The sequence below is a fragment of the Cupressus sempervirens genome, chromosome 5 (genome assembly GCF_028749045.1).
Source record: "Cupressus sempervirens isolate cs-2001-9-10 chromosome 5, ASM2874904v1, whole genome shotgun sequence".
In the NCBI taxonomy this organism is placed as follows: Eukaryota; Viridiplantae; Streptophyta; class Pinopsida; order Cupressales; family Cupressaceae; genus Cupressus; species Cupressus sempervirens.
This window is the reverse complement of record NC_143122.1, coordinates 852,809,413-852,826,482: the sequence shown is the minus strand read 5'-3', so window position 1 is coordinate 852,826,482 and position 17,070 is coordinate 852,809,413. Positions and strand designations below refer to the sequence as shown.

At 30.0% G+C, this 17,070-nt stretch overlaps 1 protein-coding gene across 1 annotated transcript; it reads right to left on the bottom strand.

The window, feature by feature from the left end:
* Window positions 1-8,602: 8,602 nt before the first annotated feature.
* LOC149558591 (BTB/POZ domain-containing protein At3g05675-like) lies at window positions 8,603-9,814 on the bottom strand. Its single transcript, XM_089830938.1, has one exon. It carries the CDS (start codon window positions 9,812-9,814, stop codon window positions 8,603-8,605), a length of 1,212 nt encoding a protein of 403 aa, XP_089687064.1.
* Between the last annotated feature and the right edge of the window lie 7,256 nt (window positions 9,815-17,070).

The following is a 17,070-nucleotide window of genomic DNA, read 5'->3' as shown; positions in this document are numbered from 1 at the left end:
AAATTGGAAAAATAAATTTGCAAAACTATGGGTTTCAAATCTGGTAAGTTCCCATGCAAATATCTAGGCATTGATTTAGAAAACAAAAATAAGCACACCAAAGTTTGGAATCAGATTCTCTCCAAACTTGACTCAAAAATTGGAGGATGGAAAGATAAATGGCTGACTAGGGCCGGCAAAATCACCAAAATTAGAGCAGTTCTCTCAGCATTACCTATATATTTGATGTCATGTCTTCCATTGCCTAGATTTATTAGTAATAAGCTAGAAGCAAAGCTTAGGATTTTCCTTTGGAAAGATTGTGATGAGGATTAAAAAATGGCTCTTATTAAATGGGATAAAATCTGTAAACCTAAAGAGTTGGGGGGTTTAGGAATAAAGAAGCTCAATTGGCAAAATGAAGCATTAGGAGCAAAACTCTCATGGAGACTTTTCAAGGAACACAATAAAAAATGGGCAAGAATACTTTATAATAAATATATGAATGCAGATGATCCTCTATCTATATTCAGAATGAAGTCTCTTCCCAAAGGATCAGACAGCTAGAATTTTATAGCTAAGAGCAAACTCCTGATTACCAAATATCTCTCATGGGACATAGGTAGGGGCCAAGATGCCCTATTTTGGGAAGACTCTTGGGATGGTCTTCCCCCCTAGATTCATTAGGAGTACCTTCTAAGTGCAAAAATCTTTCGACTAACCTCTGGGGTAACAAAGTAAAGGACTATATGACTCTTGATAAAGATCATTACTAGATTTGGAAACCAATAGAAGACTTAGACCTTGATCTAGCAGCTAAAAATGCTTATAAAATTTTTATAAACATAAGGGAAATCAAACAGGTTGAAAGGGAAGATAATCTTATCTGGGCAGCATCAAAAGTAGGCAAATATAGCGTTAAAAAAGGCTACAAAACAATAATCAGCTCTCAAAAATGGGATGAGATAAAGATACCACTAAACCTTTGCTGGGATACTTCCTACTTACCCAAAGCAGTAGTCTTTCTATGGTTAGCTTTTCAAGGTAAGATACTCACCTCTGATAAATTACAAGAAAGAGCTATCCAAGGACCATCGAGATGTACTCTATGCAAACTAGACATGGAAGATGCAGACCATTTACTCTACAATTGCTCGTTTGCTAAACTTTGGTGGGAATGGATCAGACAAAAACTAGATTGGACTGCTCCTCTCCCAAAATCATTTAAGGATCTTCTAATAGGATGGCCCAAAGGGAATAAGTTTGGCATTTATATAAAAATTTGGAACATTTGTCCCTCCATTATCATCTGGGAAATATGGAAAGAAAGAAATAGAAGAATTTTTAGAAATCAAGAAATGAAGGCACCCTATCTAGTTAAAAAAATTGAAGCCTGTATCATTGAAACCCTTAATGCGTATATTAGGAATTCACAGTTTGAAGAAGGATCTTTCACATTATGGGATAGTATGATTAAAAAAAAATGGTGTAATTTAATCAACCCCCCTCAAATGTTTTCAGCTAAGGACTCATAAGCTAGGAAAAATTGTAGATGGTCGCCTCCACCCCTAGGATGGCACAAACTCAATTTTGATGGTGCATCTTGAGGCAATCTAGGGAAATCAAGCATAGGTTGCATTATCAATGATGAAGAAGGGGTATGGATTTTGAAGAGAGCAAAGCTCATCAAACCCACATCAAATAACTTAGTAGAATTAGAAGCAGTATTGGAAGGTATTAAACTATGCATCAGATTAGGATTGACTAAGATTATTATTGAAGTAGATTCACAGATTTTCATTAATGCGCTTCACAAACAATTGACTCCTAAGTGGGTCCTAAACTCAAAATTAGAAGAAATTCTTAATCTTTTGGAGGAATTAGAGACTTTTTAATTAATCCACATTTATAATGAAGGCAATACTAAAGCAGATAAACTAGCAAATTTAGGAGTTGATGGTTCAGATTTTATCAAAATTAATAATCTTAAAGAGAAATAGTTATGTAATTTTTTAATAAGAATAATTTATTAAGCCATATTTTATATACCTCTATATAGATCTAAGTAATATTAGATTATCCTTGTAGCCAGATTTTCTCTTGGAGGATCGGGATTCATGATTGAGTTAGATTTGGTTTAGTTTCAGATTGATCTTTCATTTTAGGATATCTGAATAGTAGTTTAACCCCATTATTATTAATTTCATAAATTTTAGATTTAAAATTAATATTATCTTGGCAATATATATTACTTCGTGTCTCAGTACTAACGATACTAATATTCTTTCTTTCTCTAGTGTTTTTGTGCTTGTTTGTGGTGTTTGTCAAGTGAAAGTTTAACAATTATCACATGGAATCTTCACAAGATCTCAAATTAACTATTTGCAAATTGTAAAATTTATTGTATTCTCTCTCAAATGTAAGACCCAATTGTATTTGATATTCTTGTCAAGGGTAGGCCCCTTTGATATTTTGTATTTTAGGACATTTGTCCTAGGCAAGACTAGAGGTTTTCTTCCTCGTTCTTTCCTACCAGTGCTCACTTGAATGGAGGACTTGTAAAACTATTTTATTTTAGAAATTTATTTAAAAAAATATAGTATAGGGCTCTGGTCGTTTACCGATCAAAAAAATAAAATAAAATATTTGCCTACTAGTTAATTAAAAGTATAAATCATAATTATAATATCATTAGATTATAATCATAGTATTTGATATAATTTTAGTTATTAGTAATAACATATTTTAGAGCTTAGTGTAATAGTATATTATAACTATACTAAATATTATAGTTATAGTTTATAGTTTAAATTTATTATTAGACAATTTCTTATCATTATTAGCACTTGTTATCATGGAGAAGATATAGTCTTTCTAATTTTAATGTGCAAATTATTGGTACTTTTATTCACAAAGGTAATATAGGCAAGAAAAAAATATGTAACTTTGTAGCATAGAATTGATTCCATAACTATGATTGGTATTGTTGAAAGTCATACTTCTAAATTAAATACATGTTGTTGTGATTAATTTAATATATAGATGTAAAAAGAAAATTTAAAATTATTCTAATAAAAAGTTATTTAATATTTAAATATATGCTTGGCTCAATTTTTTGAAAATGTAGGCATTATAAAATTTAAAAATTTAAACTATTACATTTATTAAAACTCTTATGAATTATATAATCATAATCTAAGATATAGACATGTAATTAAAATTTTACAAATTTAAATTTAAATTTTCTAATACACACTTTTAGTTTGAAAATATAAAAAATATTTTAATGTAATAATTAACAAAATTGTCTCCTAAAAAAATGGTTTGAGGGATAGTGCTTCCATCAAATCTACTAATAACCACAAAGAAAAATATTTGATTGTTTTATAATGTAAAAATTATTCATATATACATTATAAAATAAAATAAGAATACTAAGAAAGAAAAATTTGTAATTGTTATTGGTTTAAAAGAAAAATTTAATCAGTATTTAACCCAAAATGATTGCAATAGTATTTTACAAATACTAATAAATATACTTTTATAATTACTTATATGTAAGTCATTAATTTTTCTTCTTCAACGAATCAAATTTATGTATTATTATTTTAAATTTTAAATTTTAATCTTTGTAATGTTTAAATGTATGATTTTTAATTTTAAAAATTGTGAAAATTAATTTGTTACAATTTGATTGGCTAATATATTTCTTAACTACCCATTTTTTTTTTCTATTAACTACAGAGAGATTAAAAAAAAAAATCATAAACATGGAGTTCACCGAGAGGCATAGCCTCAAACCGAGTTCAAAGTAGCATAATTACAGATCAAAATATAAACATATGTAACTAGATATAAACATAATTACATAAGATAAGACAAGAAGCACTAGTAGAGAACATCAGGAGGAATATCCATCCACGTAGTCCATCCGAGGGTACCTTCCATCCAAACAATATTTTTCCACTCCTGAACCTGGTAAGCATAAACAACTCCTCTTTCCTAGCATTCACATTCTTCTTGATTTCTCTATTTAGCCTCATGCAAGTATGCTCAAAGACCTGGAGATCAGCAAGAGTTCTCCTCCATTGATACCCATACTTTAACTCATAGAACAAGAACATAGTGTGCCCATCTTTTAGGAATCTTCTCAACTTCTCCTTCTCAATCATCATGGTAGTTTGGATCTACAAAAAAAATTTAAAATAGGTGAGTTTTTGAAAAAACTCAGCAAGAACCCTCGACTTACCTTGAAATTTTTCATTGTTCCTACATTTCCAGATCTGCCAAAGAATGTTAGAGGATAATATATTCCAGAAAAAATTAGCATCTTTACTAAGACCATTAATATGACCAATAACAATCTCAAGAATATTAACATTGATAGGATAAAAAATACCAAACAGATTCTAGATTTCCTTAGCAAATAAACAATAAAAAAAAATGTGTCTGCCAGTTTCAGCCAACCTGCATATACTACAGAGATCAGCATTGTCATTCATAATGGGCAATCTATCAAGTAAGATTAGCCACTTAAAGCATCTTAATTTAGATGAAATATTTATTAAAATATAAAACCCATATAGTAACATATGAGAAATTATATTATAGTACCATATGAGAAATTATATTTTTAATTTTGCACCCTCCTTGCTACCCTTGAGCTAGGGATTCTTTTCTAACATTTTCGCTTTTATATGGTAAGGTTTAAACTCAATAATAATTGAAATTCAGTTTTTTTTTTTTTTTTTTTTAAATTTGAATGTTTATATGTGATATTTTTAATTTCTAAAATCATCAAATTATTTTACTTGAATTTAATTAGTTCATATATTTTGAATTTTACTACTCTAGTAATACTTTGATCACTTATAGTAATAACATTACATTATTATGAAATATTAATTAAATATTGATTAAATACTATTAAATATTATCATCACAAGTCATTGCTTTTTAATTATTAAATTTTAAATTTTAAATTATTATAACTTTCATAAATACAAGTCATTATGTGACACTTGTTAGTACTTTCCGTAAAGTACTATTATGTCATTTTATGGATTTCTAATGTTAACTAGTGATTAAACCAATCTTTGACACCAATGAAAACACAATGAATTTTTTATTTTGTTTAAAAAAATACATTTTGCATACTATAAATGTCATATTTCTAAGTTTACAATCCAAACATAAACGTCACTATTTTATTATGAATAATTGCGATAACTAACCTGTTAAATCAAATGGATCAACGCCTAATAATCACTTCCTATCTCTACAGTGGCTTACAGCTCTGATCACTATTTCTCCCCAAGGCCGCTATTTTCCTAGCTACCTCCTATGTGTGCTCGGCTTCTCATGTCTGAAGCCTCTTCTCGTTTGAACATGTCCAAATTGTGATTTGTTGTACCCAGCAATCGACAAGATCGATTGACAGGGGCCTTTAAATTAAAGGCGGTACTAAATGCACAGATATCTTGTAAATTCCAACCATCGATTATCCTCTATGATATGGAATAGGGTCAATGTGATTAGGGTCGTTGTGCTCTATGATTGAATTAAAATCATGGTGGTCACATTATTCAACAAGTTCTAATTTGATTTGAGATGTATCTTGAAAGGAACAATGAAAAGCATCAAGGATGTAATCTTCCTCTTTTTAGAGTGAGAAGGACAAACATAATTCATAATTCATCATATTCTCATTTATAAGATGAATATAAGTGACATGTCTAGGAAGTCATTTATCATTAGAAACAATAATCATGTTATCATCTAATTGTATAAAGGTTTCTTCATGAGAAAGAGAGTAGTTTATGTCCTTGTCCAAGGGTTCATCTCAAATAGGAGAATCATCAAAATATGGAAGAAGGCATACATTAGGAAATAAATAAGAATGACAAAAATATATTTTGTGAGGAAGGAAATAATCAATATCCCTATTCATATCAATTTAAGGGGCCTTTAAATTAAAGGCGCCCAGTTGTCTTCTAAATTCCAACCATCAATTATCCCATTTTAGCATTAATATTTAAAAACATTTTTTTGGGTGTTTTATCCCATTTTAACCATTTATTTTTACTAGTGGGAGTGATCTCAATATAGGGTAAAGAGAAGTATTTATAAAAAAGTAGAAGTGCCATATATTTTGGTAACATTTGCAAAAGAAGTTTGAGACAGAAAATGCATATAGCTGTAAATAACAATGCATAAGACAATTTTTAGATTGCATGTGTTTATTTGGTGAAATATCATAAAGTAAGATTTCAAATTTTGTTAGAGGCTTCAACAAACAACCACATATCATATCATCAATATAAGGGACATCAAAATTCTAATGACATTTTTGTCGAAATTTTCTTAGCAAAAATTTTGGGTTTGCATTGATGTTGCAACATACATATCATTACATTATTGATGCATGCTAATGGTAACCTACTTTTTGTTGAAAACTTAGAGAAGCCCCAATGTGCGTGCGTGCGTGCGTGCGTGCGTGCGTGTGTGTGTGTGTGTGTGTGTGTGAGAGAGAGAGAGAGAGAGAGAGAGAGAGAGAGAGAGAGAGAGAGAGAGAGAGAGATTACTACTAGGAGGCCTTATTGAGTCATTGTGCCAAGTGTTTTAACATGGTTGTGTCTTCATAGGAAAAGTAATTGAAATGGGAGGCATTAAAAATGGTACCTAGGCAATAAACTAGCGAGTTTATATTTCTTAATTTTTTATAATAAAAATTAAAAGACTACTAGAAAAATTAGAAACAAACAATTAGAAAAGGGAGAAAAATATAGAAAAAATAGTTTAATAAAAAACACAAGTGAGCTTATAGGATAAAATTGAGGGTGTTATTTCCAAACATTAATTAATACTTGACAAGAACCTATTATTACTTCAATAAAACTAATAAATATCATAAGTGAGAGAGGATAACTAGTTGAAATGTTAGTAAAATAAATTATTCCAACGAATAATAAATATATAATTTTTTAAAGTTTTAACTTATGGTTATCTATTGAAAAATTGAAGTCTTAGAATAAATTTTTTTATCAAGTATTATTTTAAATCAAATATTTAAACTTCAAGAACCATTATGCTTATCACAACTTATGATTCACTATATTTTTTTACTATATCTAACTCAATAAAAAAAAAACAGTATAAATGTAGCTTTCTAAATACATAATAAACAATCATCAATATTTTAACAATATATTTTTTAAATTTTAATGTGTTTGATATAATTTTTTTTTTGCTTATTCCTAGCTAATGCTATGTATTAAAATAAAATAGAGAATATATAGATAATAATAAATAATAGATGTCAAAATGTGTAAAAGAAAATTATATAAAGAAAATATTATAAATCTAATTAACATTATAAAATATAATCAATAATAAGGTTTTTTTTATCTTATTGATTTCATTTTGAGCATAAAAGAATCCTAAGACCTTTAGTAATAGTTTTTCTTTGTGTGTGCTTGTCACTAGAAAGAATTTCCAAAATAGTTGGATCATAGTGACAATTACTAAACTTTATATTTCAATATTCATAAATCTACATATAAGAGCTTAATTGATTCAACAAATTAAAACTTTGAAGACTAATTAAGAAAATTGATAACATTAAAATTTTAATAACCTATTAATGAAAGAAATTCAAAATATGTTCAAAGAGTACTTAACCTACCAGTAAGTACTAAAAATATAAAATTTACAATAAAAAATAAAAATAAAAATTTATTCACAAATATAATTTTATTCACAAATATTTATCGTGCTAACCAAGTAAAATAGTTACATCATGTCTCTGTATAGAATTGCATTTCCTCTAAATCAGAACCGAAGACTTTACAACAAATAAAAAAGTTAAAATTATCTTATAAAAACTATTTATATCAGTATTTAATTTCTTAGTGTTATCTGATTTCCACAATCCATTAGCAATAATTTGATTGTGTTTAAATTTTTAGGATCAACATTTCTGATGTTGCTAATGGAATGTGGAAATCAGATAACACTAATCTATACCCTTCATGGGAGGGAAATTTGTTTTAAATGTAAGCAATTCGAAGTGCTGAGAATCAAGCTAATGAAGAAAGTTGCAGACTTGGTCTCTTGCTCTTCATCCTAATGATGGATCACTGTGTGTGATCCGAAACGTTGATGCTAAAAATTTAAACACAATCCAATTCCAAAACAAAGTTCTTATATTTAATTTCTTATTAACAGACATAGCATGGTTATCCAACATTGCAGAACAGTTCTAGGTCACAATCGTAAGGCATGATAAGAAAATTTGTTGAAAACAAAAGTTCCATTTTTAATATAAAATGTTGGGCGTTTAAGCATACAATTGCTAGGAAAAGAAGCAAAGATTTCTAACTTATAAGAACATGTTCTAGATTTGTAACTTACAAGAACATGTTCTAGCTTCATACAATGGTACATTGGATCTCTAAATAAAAATGTCAGTTCTAGAATGACAGTTACATAAAACTGAAATGATCAATTGATGAAACTCATTGACTTTGAACATTAACAATCCTTCTTGTCAGCAATTACTCAATCTTCCTACCACATTAAACGTCATAATATAAAATTAAAAGTAAGCCTACGAAGTCATTAATTAATCTTGCGGTTCCTGCAACAGCTTGCAACACCAAGCGAATGGTATGCTCAAGTCTATATAATACTTATTGCAGCAATCTACCCAAATTTTGTAAATGGCTTCCCAATCATCAGAAGGGAGGGTTTCCATCACATTAATCACTGCCTTGCAAAGCCTCTTCTTCAGCTCACAATGGAAGCCGATGCCAACTATCGCACAGTCTGATCTTCGATTATAAGATATTTGACCAAAGTGAATCAATTGTGCAGTTATTGGTAACCATGTTTTGATAAAACCAGCTCGAACCTTTCTTTCGGCAATTATTTTGCCCTTTCCCAAAGCCTCAAGACACCCCAACAGAATTGGAACAAAAGTTTCCCCGTGTTTCGCTGGTATGATGTTCGTAGGTTTCACTTGGTCAGATAATATCTTCACCGCAGCTTCCATTTTCGTGCCATCGCAGCGTTCGATTACATTGAATGACCACGTCACCACATTCGCGGCACAGATAACTTCATCCCGCGCAATCTCTCTATACATATCTTTAGAAGACACAAACACCGCAATGTTAGCTTTGAACTCCTCTAAAATAATGTGCCTCAACATCTCTGCAATAACTGAACTTTCATCTTCCTGCACTTTCTCTGCTATGAATTTTCCCACTGCTTCTCGAACATTGGGTTGATAGTAACCGGCATCATCTTCCTCCGAAATAAAAGAGATCATTTGTTTTACGTTCCTCAACACAAGATCTAAGTTGCATTTTTTGGGTAGTTTATTGAGCCTTGCATTCAAATCAGGGAATACGTTTAAATGTAGAGAAGTCAGTAGATGTTTGATATTGGATTCCTGCTCTGAATTCCATGGAACGGCCTCCAAATATGCCATGCATTGCTGCATAAGATCGTCCACTAACAATTCTGATGCAGCTGGTAAAATTGCTATGCATTCTTCGACAGTGAAGAAACGAACAGGAGAAGAAAAAGAGATTATCTTAATGCATTTAATATAGTTGTCAAAGGATTGACAAGTCACCACCTCGATTTCAAAGGGTCGATTATCTGAAGACCAGCGATCTGATAGCAAAGCTTTAAAAAAATCCGACTTTTGGAGAAGTTGAGAATGAAGATGAAGGGGATTTCCCTCATATTCTTCTCTATTTGGCCCAAATATTCGTAGTTTTACATCGCTGGAATTTGTGGCGCCAAACTCATCATGCCTATTTGCCATTTCCTGATTAAGGTTTGAATCACTACAGCAACGCAAGCAAGCAGTAATACTCTTCACAGATAACTTCCTCAGTTGTAAGATTGTTACTATATAAATATTGTATTTGTAAGCGGCAATAGATTTGTCTGATTAATTTCTTGTTGTGACCGACTTGTTACACATTTTAATAACTTGTCAAGGCCGACATGCTACAGATTCTCCTCTGCGCCACTCTGTAAAATTAAAAGATCACAAATGGCCATATAATTTAGAATTTAAACTATCAGCTAGGCCCCGTTTGGTTGGGGAAGATGAATTTCTCTTATAATCAGGTTATTTCATAATCAGGTTTTCAAAAATTCAGTTATGTGTTTTAGGAAGATAGTTGGACCATTTGGTTGACACGGAAGATGAATATACAAATCCATATTTTGCATTTGGTTGCCAATTTAGAAATTGGAATTGGAATGGAAAATGACTCGGAATATCTTTTTCTTGCGTTTGGTTGTTCATTTTCGAATTGGATTTGGAATTTGATGTAATTTTTTTAAATCTTATTTTATTAGTGAAACACAAGTAAAGTATTCTAATGAGTAAAGTATTAATATTTAATTTAATATTTATGATTACTAATTTATTTATAATTAGATTACATTATTATTATTTTTAATTCTTGAATATTCATAGTTTTATTTTGTTAGTTAAGAATAAATTAAATGATTATTATTTTTTATTTTTTATTTATTTATTAGCAAAGAAAAGTTTAAAATAATCATACTTGCAATCATTTGTACAAAGTTATTTTTTGTTCCATAGTTGGAAATTGTGATCATATATATTATATATTTTTAAAAAATTATATAAGACAAATTTATCATCGAATTGAATTTATTGTCGAATTCATCCGAGCTTCATAATTGTTGAACTCGAACCTAAACCTTGTGACTTAGCCCCTAAATATGAGAACACTAGGAAATCTAGGCTCTATACCATTATGCCCCACATTTGACGAGAAACCCTCTCATGCTATTCATTCTTCCCATTACTATTAGTATTGTTAGATGGTCAATCCTGCATATATAAACTAGCAATCTCACCTTGGTGTGCAATGGGTATGCCAAATTTATTTTGGAGATAAATTATATAAAAAAATTGTATTTATGTATACATTTGTGTTGCATGTGATCAATTATGCATCCACCTAAAAGGATCCAAAAATGTCTTAAACCAAACCTCAAAATAACTTGAAGATAATTAGGCTCCTCACTCCATTAGAAATAGCTTAATGTTTGAGATCTCCATCTTTCTATGTCCTTATGTCTCTCTCGCTTCCTCTATCCCTCTCTCCCCCCCTTCCTTTGTATATGTGTGTGTTTGTGTCCTCCATCTATCCCTCTCTCAACCTAGCCCACTCTTCTCTCCCCCCTCTATGTATATATCTCTCGAGGACATCTTTCTACAAATTAAGGAACACACAAGCTCTTCTCTCTTGCTCTCTCACTCTCTCCCTCCCTCTCTCCTCTCTCCCCCCTTCCTATCCTGCACTCTCTGCCCCCCTATGTATCTCTTCCTTTCAATAAATTTATTAAGTTAGTTAATTATTCAACAAAATATGCAACTAAAATTTTATGTGAAATATTATATAGGAAAAAATATACTATTTTACATTCACACACATTAAACATTTGATGATAACTTTAACAAGAAAAATGACGCTTTGTCAATAATTGTTCTTAAAAAATGTGGAATTTTGGCTACATAAATTTTACATGCAATTTAAAAAGAAATAAAAAATTATCTATATAAATGTCTACCCAAATCTTCAGCCATATCTGTCCACTCAAATCACACTTTAGCATGTCTAATGTTCAATCCACTTTGGTGCATGTGCAAATAGACTTCACATCATTTCCCATCTAAAAATGTTCCAACCCAAATAAAAACCAATTGACTAGGTTATTTTTGTACAACCGTTACATCTATAACAATAATTACACATAAAAAAGCCATAGTTTTATTTCTTAAATACTTAAATATCAAAATCTCATTGACTATTTTTTTTAATGTTATTTTATTGTTAAAGGGAACTCTATAAAATAGTTTTAGCTTTCAAAATTTAATTTAATTATATTTATACTTAATTTTACTGTAATTGTTAACATTATCCACTTCTCTCTCTCTCTCTCTCTCTCTCCCTCTCTCCCTCTCTCCCTCCCTCTCTCTCTCTCGCTCGTTGTGTGTGTCTATATATATATATATATACTTTCTTCCTAGAAAAATATAACAACAATCTATTGATAATGGAGTAAAAAAGCCTATCTAGTACACTATGTTGAATAAAAATTCTCAAAGAAATTTTGTAGCTTTTAGAGTTAGGGACATAAAAAAAATATGATAGGAAGTTTTTAAATATATTACTTATAATAAAAATTCAGTGATTAGGCTTGTGTATTTTTACACTATTTGACATGTTACTATGAATCAGGGGCAGGATATGTGTTTGACTTGAGTCAATCCATGATGATGGACACTATATCCATCTTCAAACCATCTAAAATAATTTCATCTAATTTGGGTCTTGACATAGCCATGTTTGGTTTAGGTAAACATGATCATTCCATTAAGCTTAGACACACATTATTTGTCTACAAATATTTTGTTCATGTAATCTTTCTTGATTAAATATGATGAAAAGGTGGTTTCATTGTTGCACAGGGTTTTTCATGGCTCTAGAACTCAAAATTATAGCTTGTGAAAACTCAGTTACAAAATTTACAATGGTTGTGAAGTTTCTGAGCATGCCAACTATAAGAACACTATCATCCCTCACAATTGGGCTCAAAGGTATGCTTCATTGTAAAGCCATAATATAGGAAATACTTCTCTATGGTATCATCCCCTTTCTCTTTGCAAAAGAGTATAGTGTGCATTTAGATATAATAAACATAGGGTATGCTTCTAGTTCTACTTGGTTCACATTGCTAAGTGTTAGTTTATGTAATTAAAACTATTGGTGATGCATGCATTTCAATTTTAGGGTCATATTTGGCATTTCAAATCACATCATTACCAATAAGGAGTTCGACACTAGGACTCACAAGGGAAGAGTCTCATCACATGCTTCTATCCTTACATTACCAAAGTTTAGCAACTTAGGGCACAAACCCACAAGAAGGAGCAATCGATGTGGATTCAAGCCACCTCCTCATGTTGACATAGATGCTTAGTTATGCATTAAAATAAAAGAATCTTCTCTCACTCCCTTTATGAGCCTAAATTAGCATGCAAGACAAGGGTGAGGCACATTTTATCTTTATTAGTGTTATCCATAATATATTCATTAATTTTTCAATTGATTAATCACTTTCTATAGGTTGTTGCACCAACCCCATGGAAACAATCTCTCCATTAGTGTCCCTAGACTTTCGTCTCAGGTGTTAAAATACATATGAAATCCATGACCAAATTTACACACATATGTAAAAGTGACCTCAAGCAACTTTGAGAATAAATAAACACTTAGGTTCTTTCAAAGATCATGTACTAATAATTTTTTATTATTATACAAATTGACATATAATATTATGAAAAGAAAGATAAACTTCCCTCTATGATCATATAAATCATATTTTAACATAATGAAATTTTGATAATGAATTTTACATAATTACTACAATATGAAAACTTGCTAACTAGATCACATTATACAACCATTAGAAAATTTTACCCATCATTTAAACAAGTTTAATAAATTTGAAAATAATTAATAAATAATCCTTTTCAATAATGGTCATCTAAGCCCTTCCATACATTCTAAATTGTTGATCATCATAATCAACACTCACAGTTCATATAGGAAATTCCTTCAACATAACTATGTATAGATCAAATAGATACTGACATTCAAATAAAAATGTCATCAAAATATGTTCAAATTATGAAAGTGATCCAAATATGTTTAAATTAGGTATGTGATCAATAATTCAATGTTACATATGTAGGATAAAATAGAAGATAGAAAAACAATATCCATGAACTGATGAGAAAGAACAATATCCATGATCTAAATGGTGGTGTGAAAACACATCATTAAATATGAAAACACTAGAAAATCCATGATGTATGTCCTTATGCCCCACATTCAGTGAGCAACCCTCTCATGCTACTCAATCTTCCCATTACTATCTATATTGTTAGATGGTCAATACTACATATATGAACTAAACATGCTTGAAAAATTAAAACCTAATTATTTTTTAATGGAATACACCAAGGAGTGCCATCAAAAATATTGACTATTTACAAACATGCACAGTAAACAATCATTAGATAGCTCATATTTTATCAGCATGTGTGGTCTTGCAATATTAGCAAATCAGGAGCAATAAAAAAATACAAAAGAAAGACACTTTGTCAATACCGTTGACAATCTTGTCAGGAAACACATACATAGGAAACCAAATTGTAGAAAAAAGAGAAGAAATTTTAAAAATATCCAAGAAAATTAGGAATATACATATAACATGGGACAAAATCATGAACTATACAATCATCTACCAAAAATCCTTAATACTTTTGATAATCTTGTCAGCGAAAACATACATAGGAAATCAAATACGGACAAAAAGACAAGAAATAAAAACATATGCAAGAAAATTAGGACTATAGATATAACATAGGACATAATCATGAACTATACAATCATCTAGCAAATCACATTTCTATCAACATATGCTCTCAAGTTCTACAATTGAGCATTCATCATTTGCTAGTCCTCGTGTATTCCACGTATGTATGGTTCAAATATAACTCTAACTAACAATGCAATGAACAACTATATCGAATGTTTACAAGATCATAAACTACGTATAGATCAGGTATGTATACATCAAGTATGCTTTAAAAAATAGTAAAAATATGCTCAGTAATAAGTTCCAGTATAGTGTTGTGAGAGATCAATGAAATACCATTAAAAAAAGCCAACTAACCATCTGGAATTACTTCACATTCCAATCATGTGAATGCCAATGAAATGAACAAGTAAACTATGTATTGACCAATGCTAATCATGCCAATAAAATGGATGACTAAACTATGCATAGATCAAGTATCTATACATATGTACATACACATGTGTACATACATACACACATACATACATGCATTCATACGCACATACATACATACATGCTTAGCAAAATATTAAAAATGTGTTCAGTAATGAGTTCCAGTATAGTGTTGTGAGAGATCAATTCAATGCATAGATCAAGTATGTATACATATGTAAATACATATGTGTACATAAATATGCACATACATACATACATATATGTACGTACATACATACATCTGTGTACATACATACGCACATACATACATACATACATACAGCTTGTTTCAAATCTATTTAGCAAAATAGTCAATATGTGCTCACTAATGAATTCCAATATAGTGCTGCAAGATATTAATACCAGTGAAATGAACAACTAAACTTTGCAACAATTTCTTACTAGTAATGAGTTCTAGTATAGTGCTTTGAGAGATGAATGCAATACCATTAAATAGAGCCAAGTCAAAAACTATGTATGGATCAACTATTTATAGATCAATAGAAATCATGGCTTTTATCTATACATAATCAATATGTGCTCAATAATGAATTCTAGTATGTGCTCATGTAATACCCTATATATATCATAGTGCCAATCATAATAGCCATATCATGGTTCTATTTTCATCTACTATCTACTTAGCAAAATAGTCAATATATGTTGTAACTATTTGTTTTGAATCTATTTAGCAAAATAGTCAATATGTGCTCACTAATGAGTTCTAGTATAGTGTTGTGAAAGATCAATGCAATACCATTAATCGAAGTGAACCATGCCAATGAAATGAAAAACTAAACTATGGATATATCAAGTATGTATTGATCCATGCAAAATCATTCAACATACTTATGAGGTCATAAACTATGTAGAGATCAATGCAATACTATTAAACGCAGCCAACTCATAAACTATGTATGTATATCCGTCCTATATTTATGTAGTATACATGGAAGATCAATGGAAATCATGGCTTTTATCTATACATAGTTGACCTATACATAATTTATCATGGTTCAAATCTGTTTAGTAAAACAGTCCAATATAGAGATCAATGCAATACCATTAAATGCAGCCAACTCATAAACCATGTATGGATGTCCATCCTATATTTATGTAGTATACATGGAAGATCAATGGAAATCATGACTTTTATCCATACATAATTGACCTATACATAGTTTATCATGGTTCAAATCTCTTTAGCAACACAGTCCAATATAGAGATCAATGCAATACCATTAAACACAACCAACTCATAAACTATGTATGGATGTCTGTCTTATATTTATGTAGTATACATGTAAGACCAATGACAATCGTGGCTTTTATCTATACATAGTTTATCATGGTTCAAATCTATTTAGTAAAATAGTCCAATAAATGTTGTAACTGTTTGTTTAGAATTTGTTTAACAAAATAGTCAATATATGCTCATGAATGAGTTCCAGTATAGTGCTATGAGAGATCAATGCAATACCATTAATCAAAGTGAATCATGCCAATGAAATGAAAAACTGAACTATGGATATATCAAGTATGTATAGATCCATGCAAAACCATTCAACATACTTATAAGGTCATAAACGATGTAGAGATCAATGCAATACCATTAAATACAGCCAACTCATAAACTACGTATGGATTTCTATCATATATTTATGTAGTATACATGAAAAATCAATGGAAATCATGGCTTTTATCTATACATAGTTTATTGTGGTTCTATTTCTATATGCTATTTGCTTAGCAAAACAATCAATATATGTTGTAACTATTTGTTTCAAATCTGTTTAGCAAAATAGTCCAATATATGTTGTAACAGTTTGTTTAGAATTTGTATAGAAAAATAGTAAATATGTGTTCATTAATGAGTTCCAGTATTGTGCTATGAGAGATCAATGCAATACCATTAATCTAAGCGAATCATGCTAGTGAAATGAACAACAAAACTATGTAGTGATCAATGCCAATCATGCTAATTAAATGAACACCTAAATTATGTATTGATCAATGCCAAACATTAAACAGAGGTAACTCATAAACTAATCCATGCAAAACAATTATACTAAGGCAACTGATAAATGGGAATTACTTCAGATGCCAATAAAATAGTCATAATGTGCTCAATAATGAGTTCTAATATAGTGATGTGAGATCAATATAATT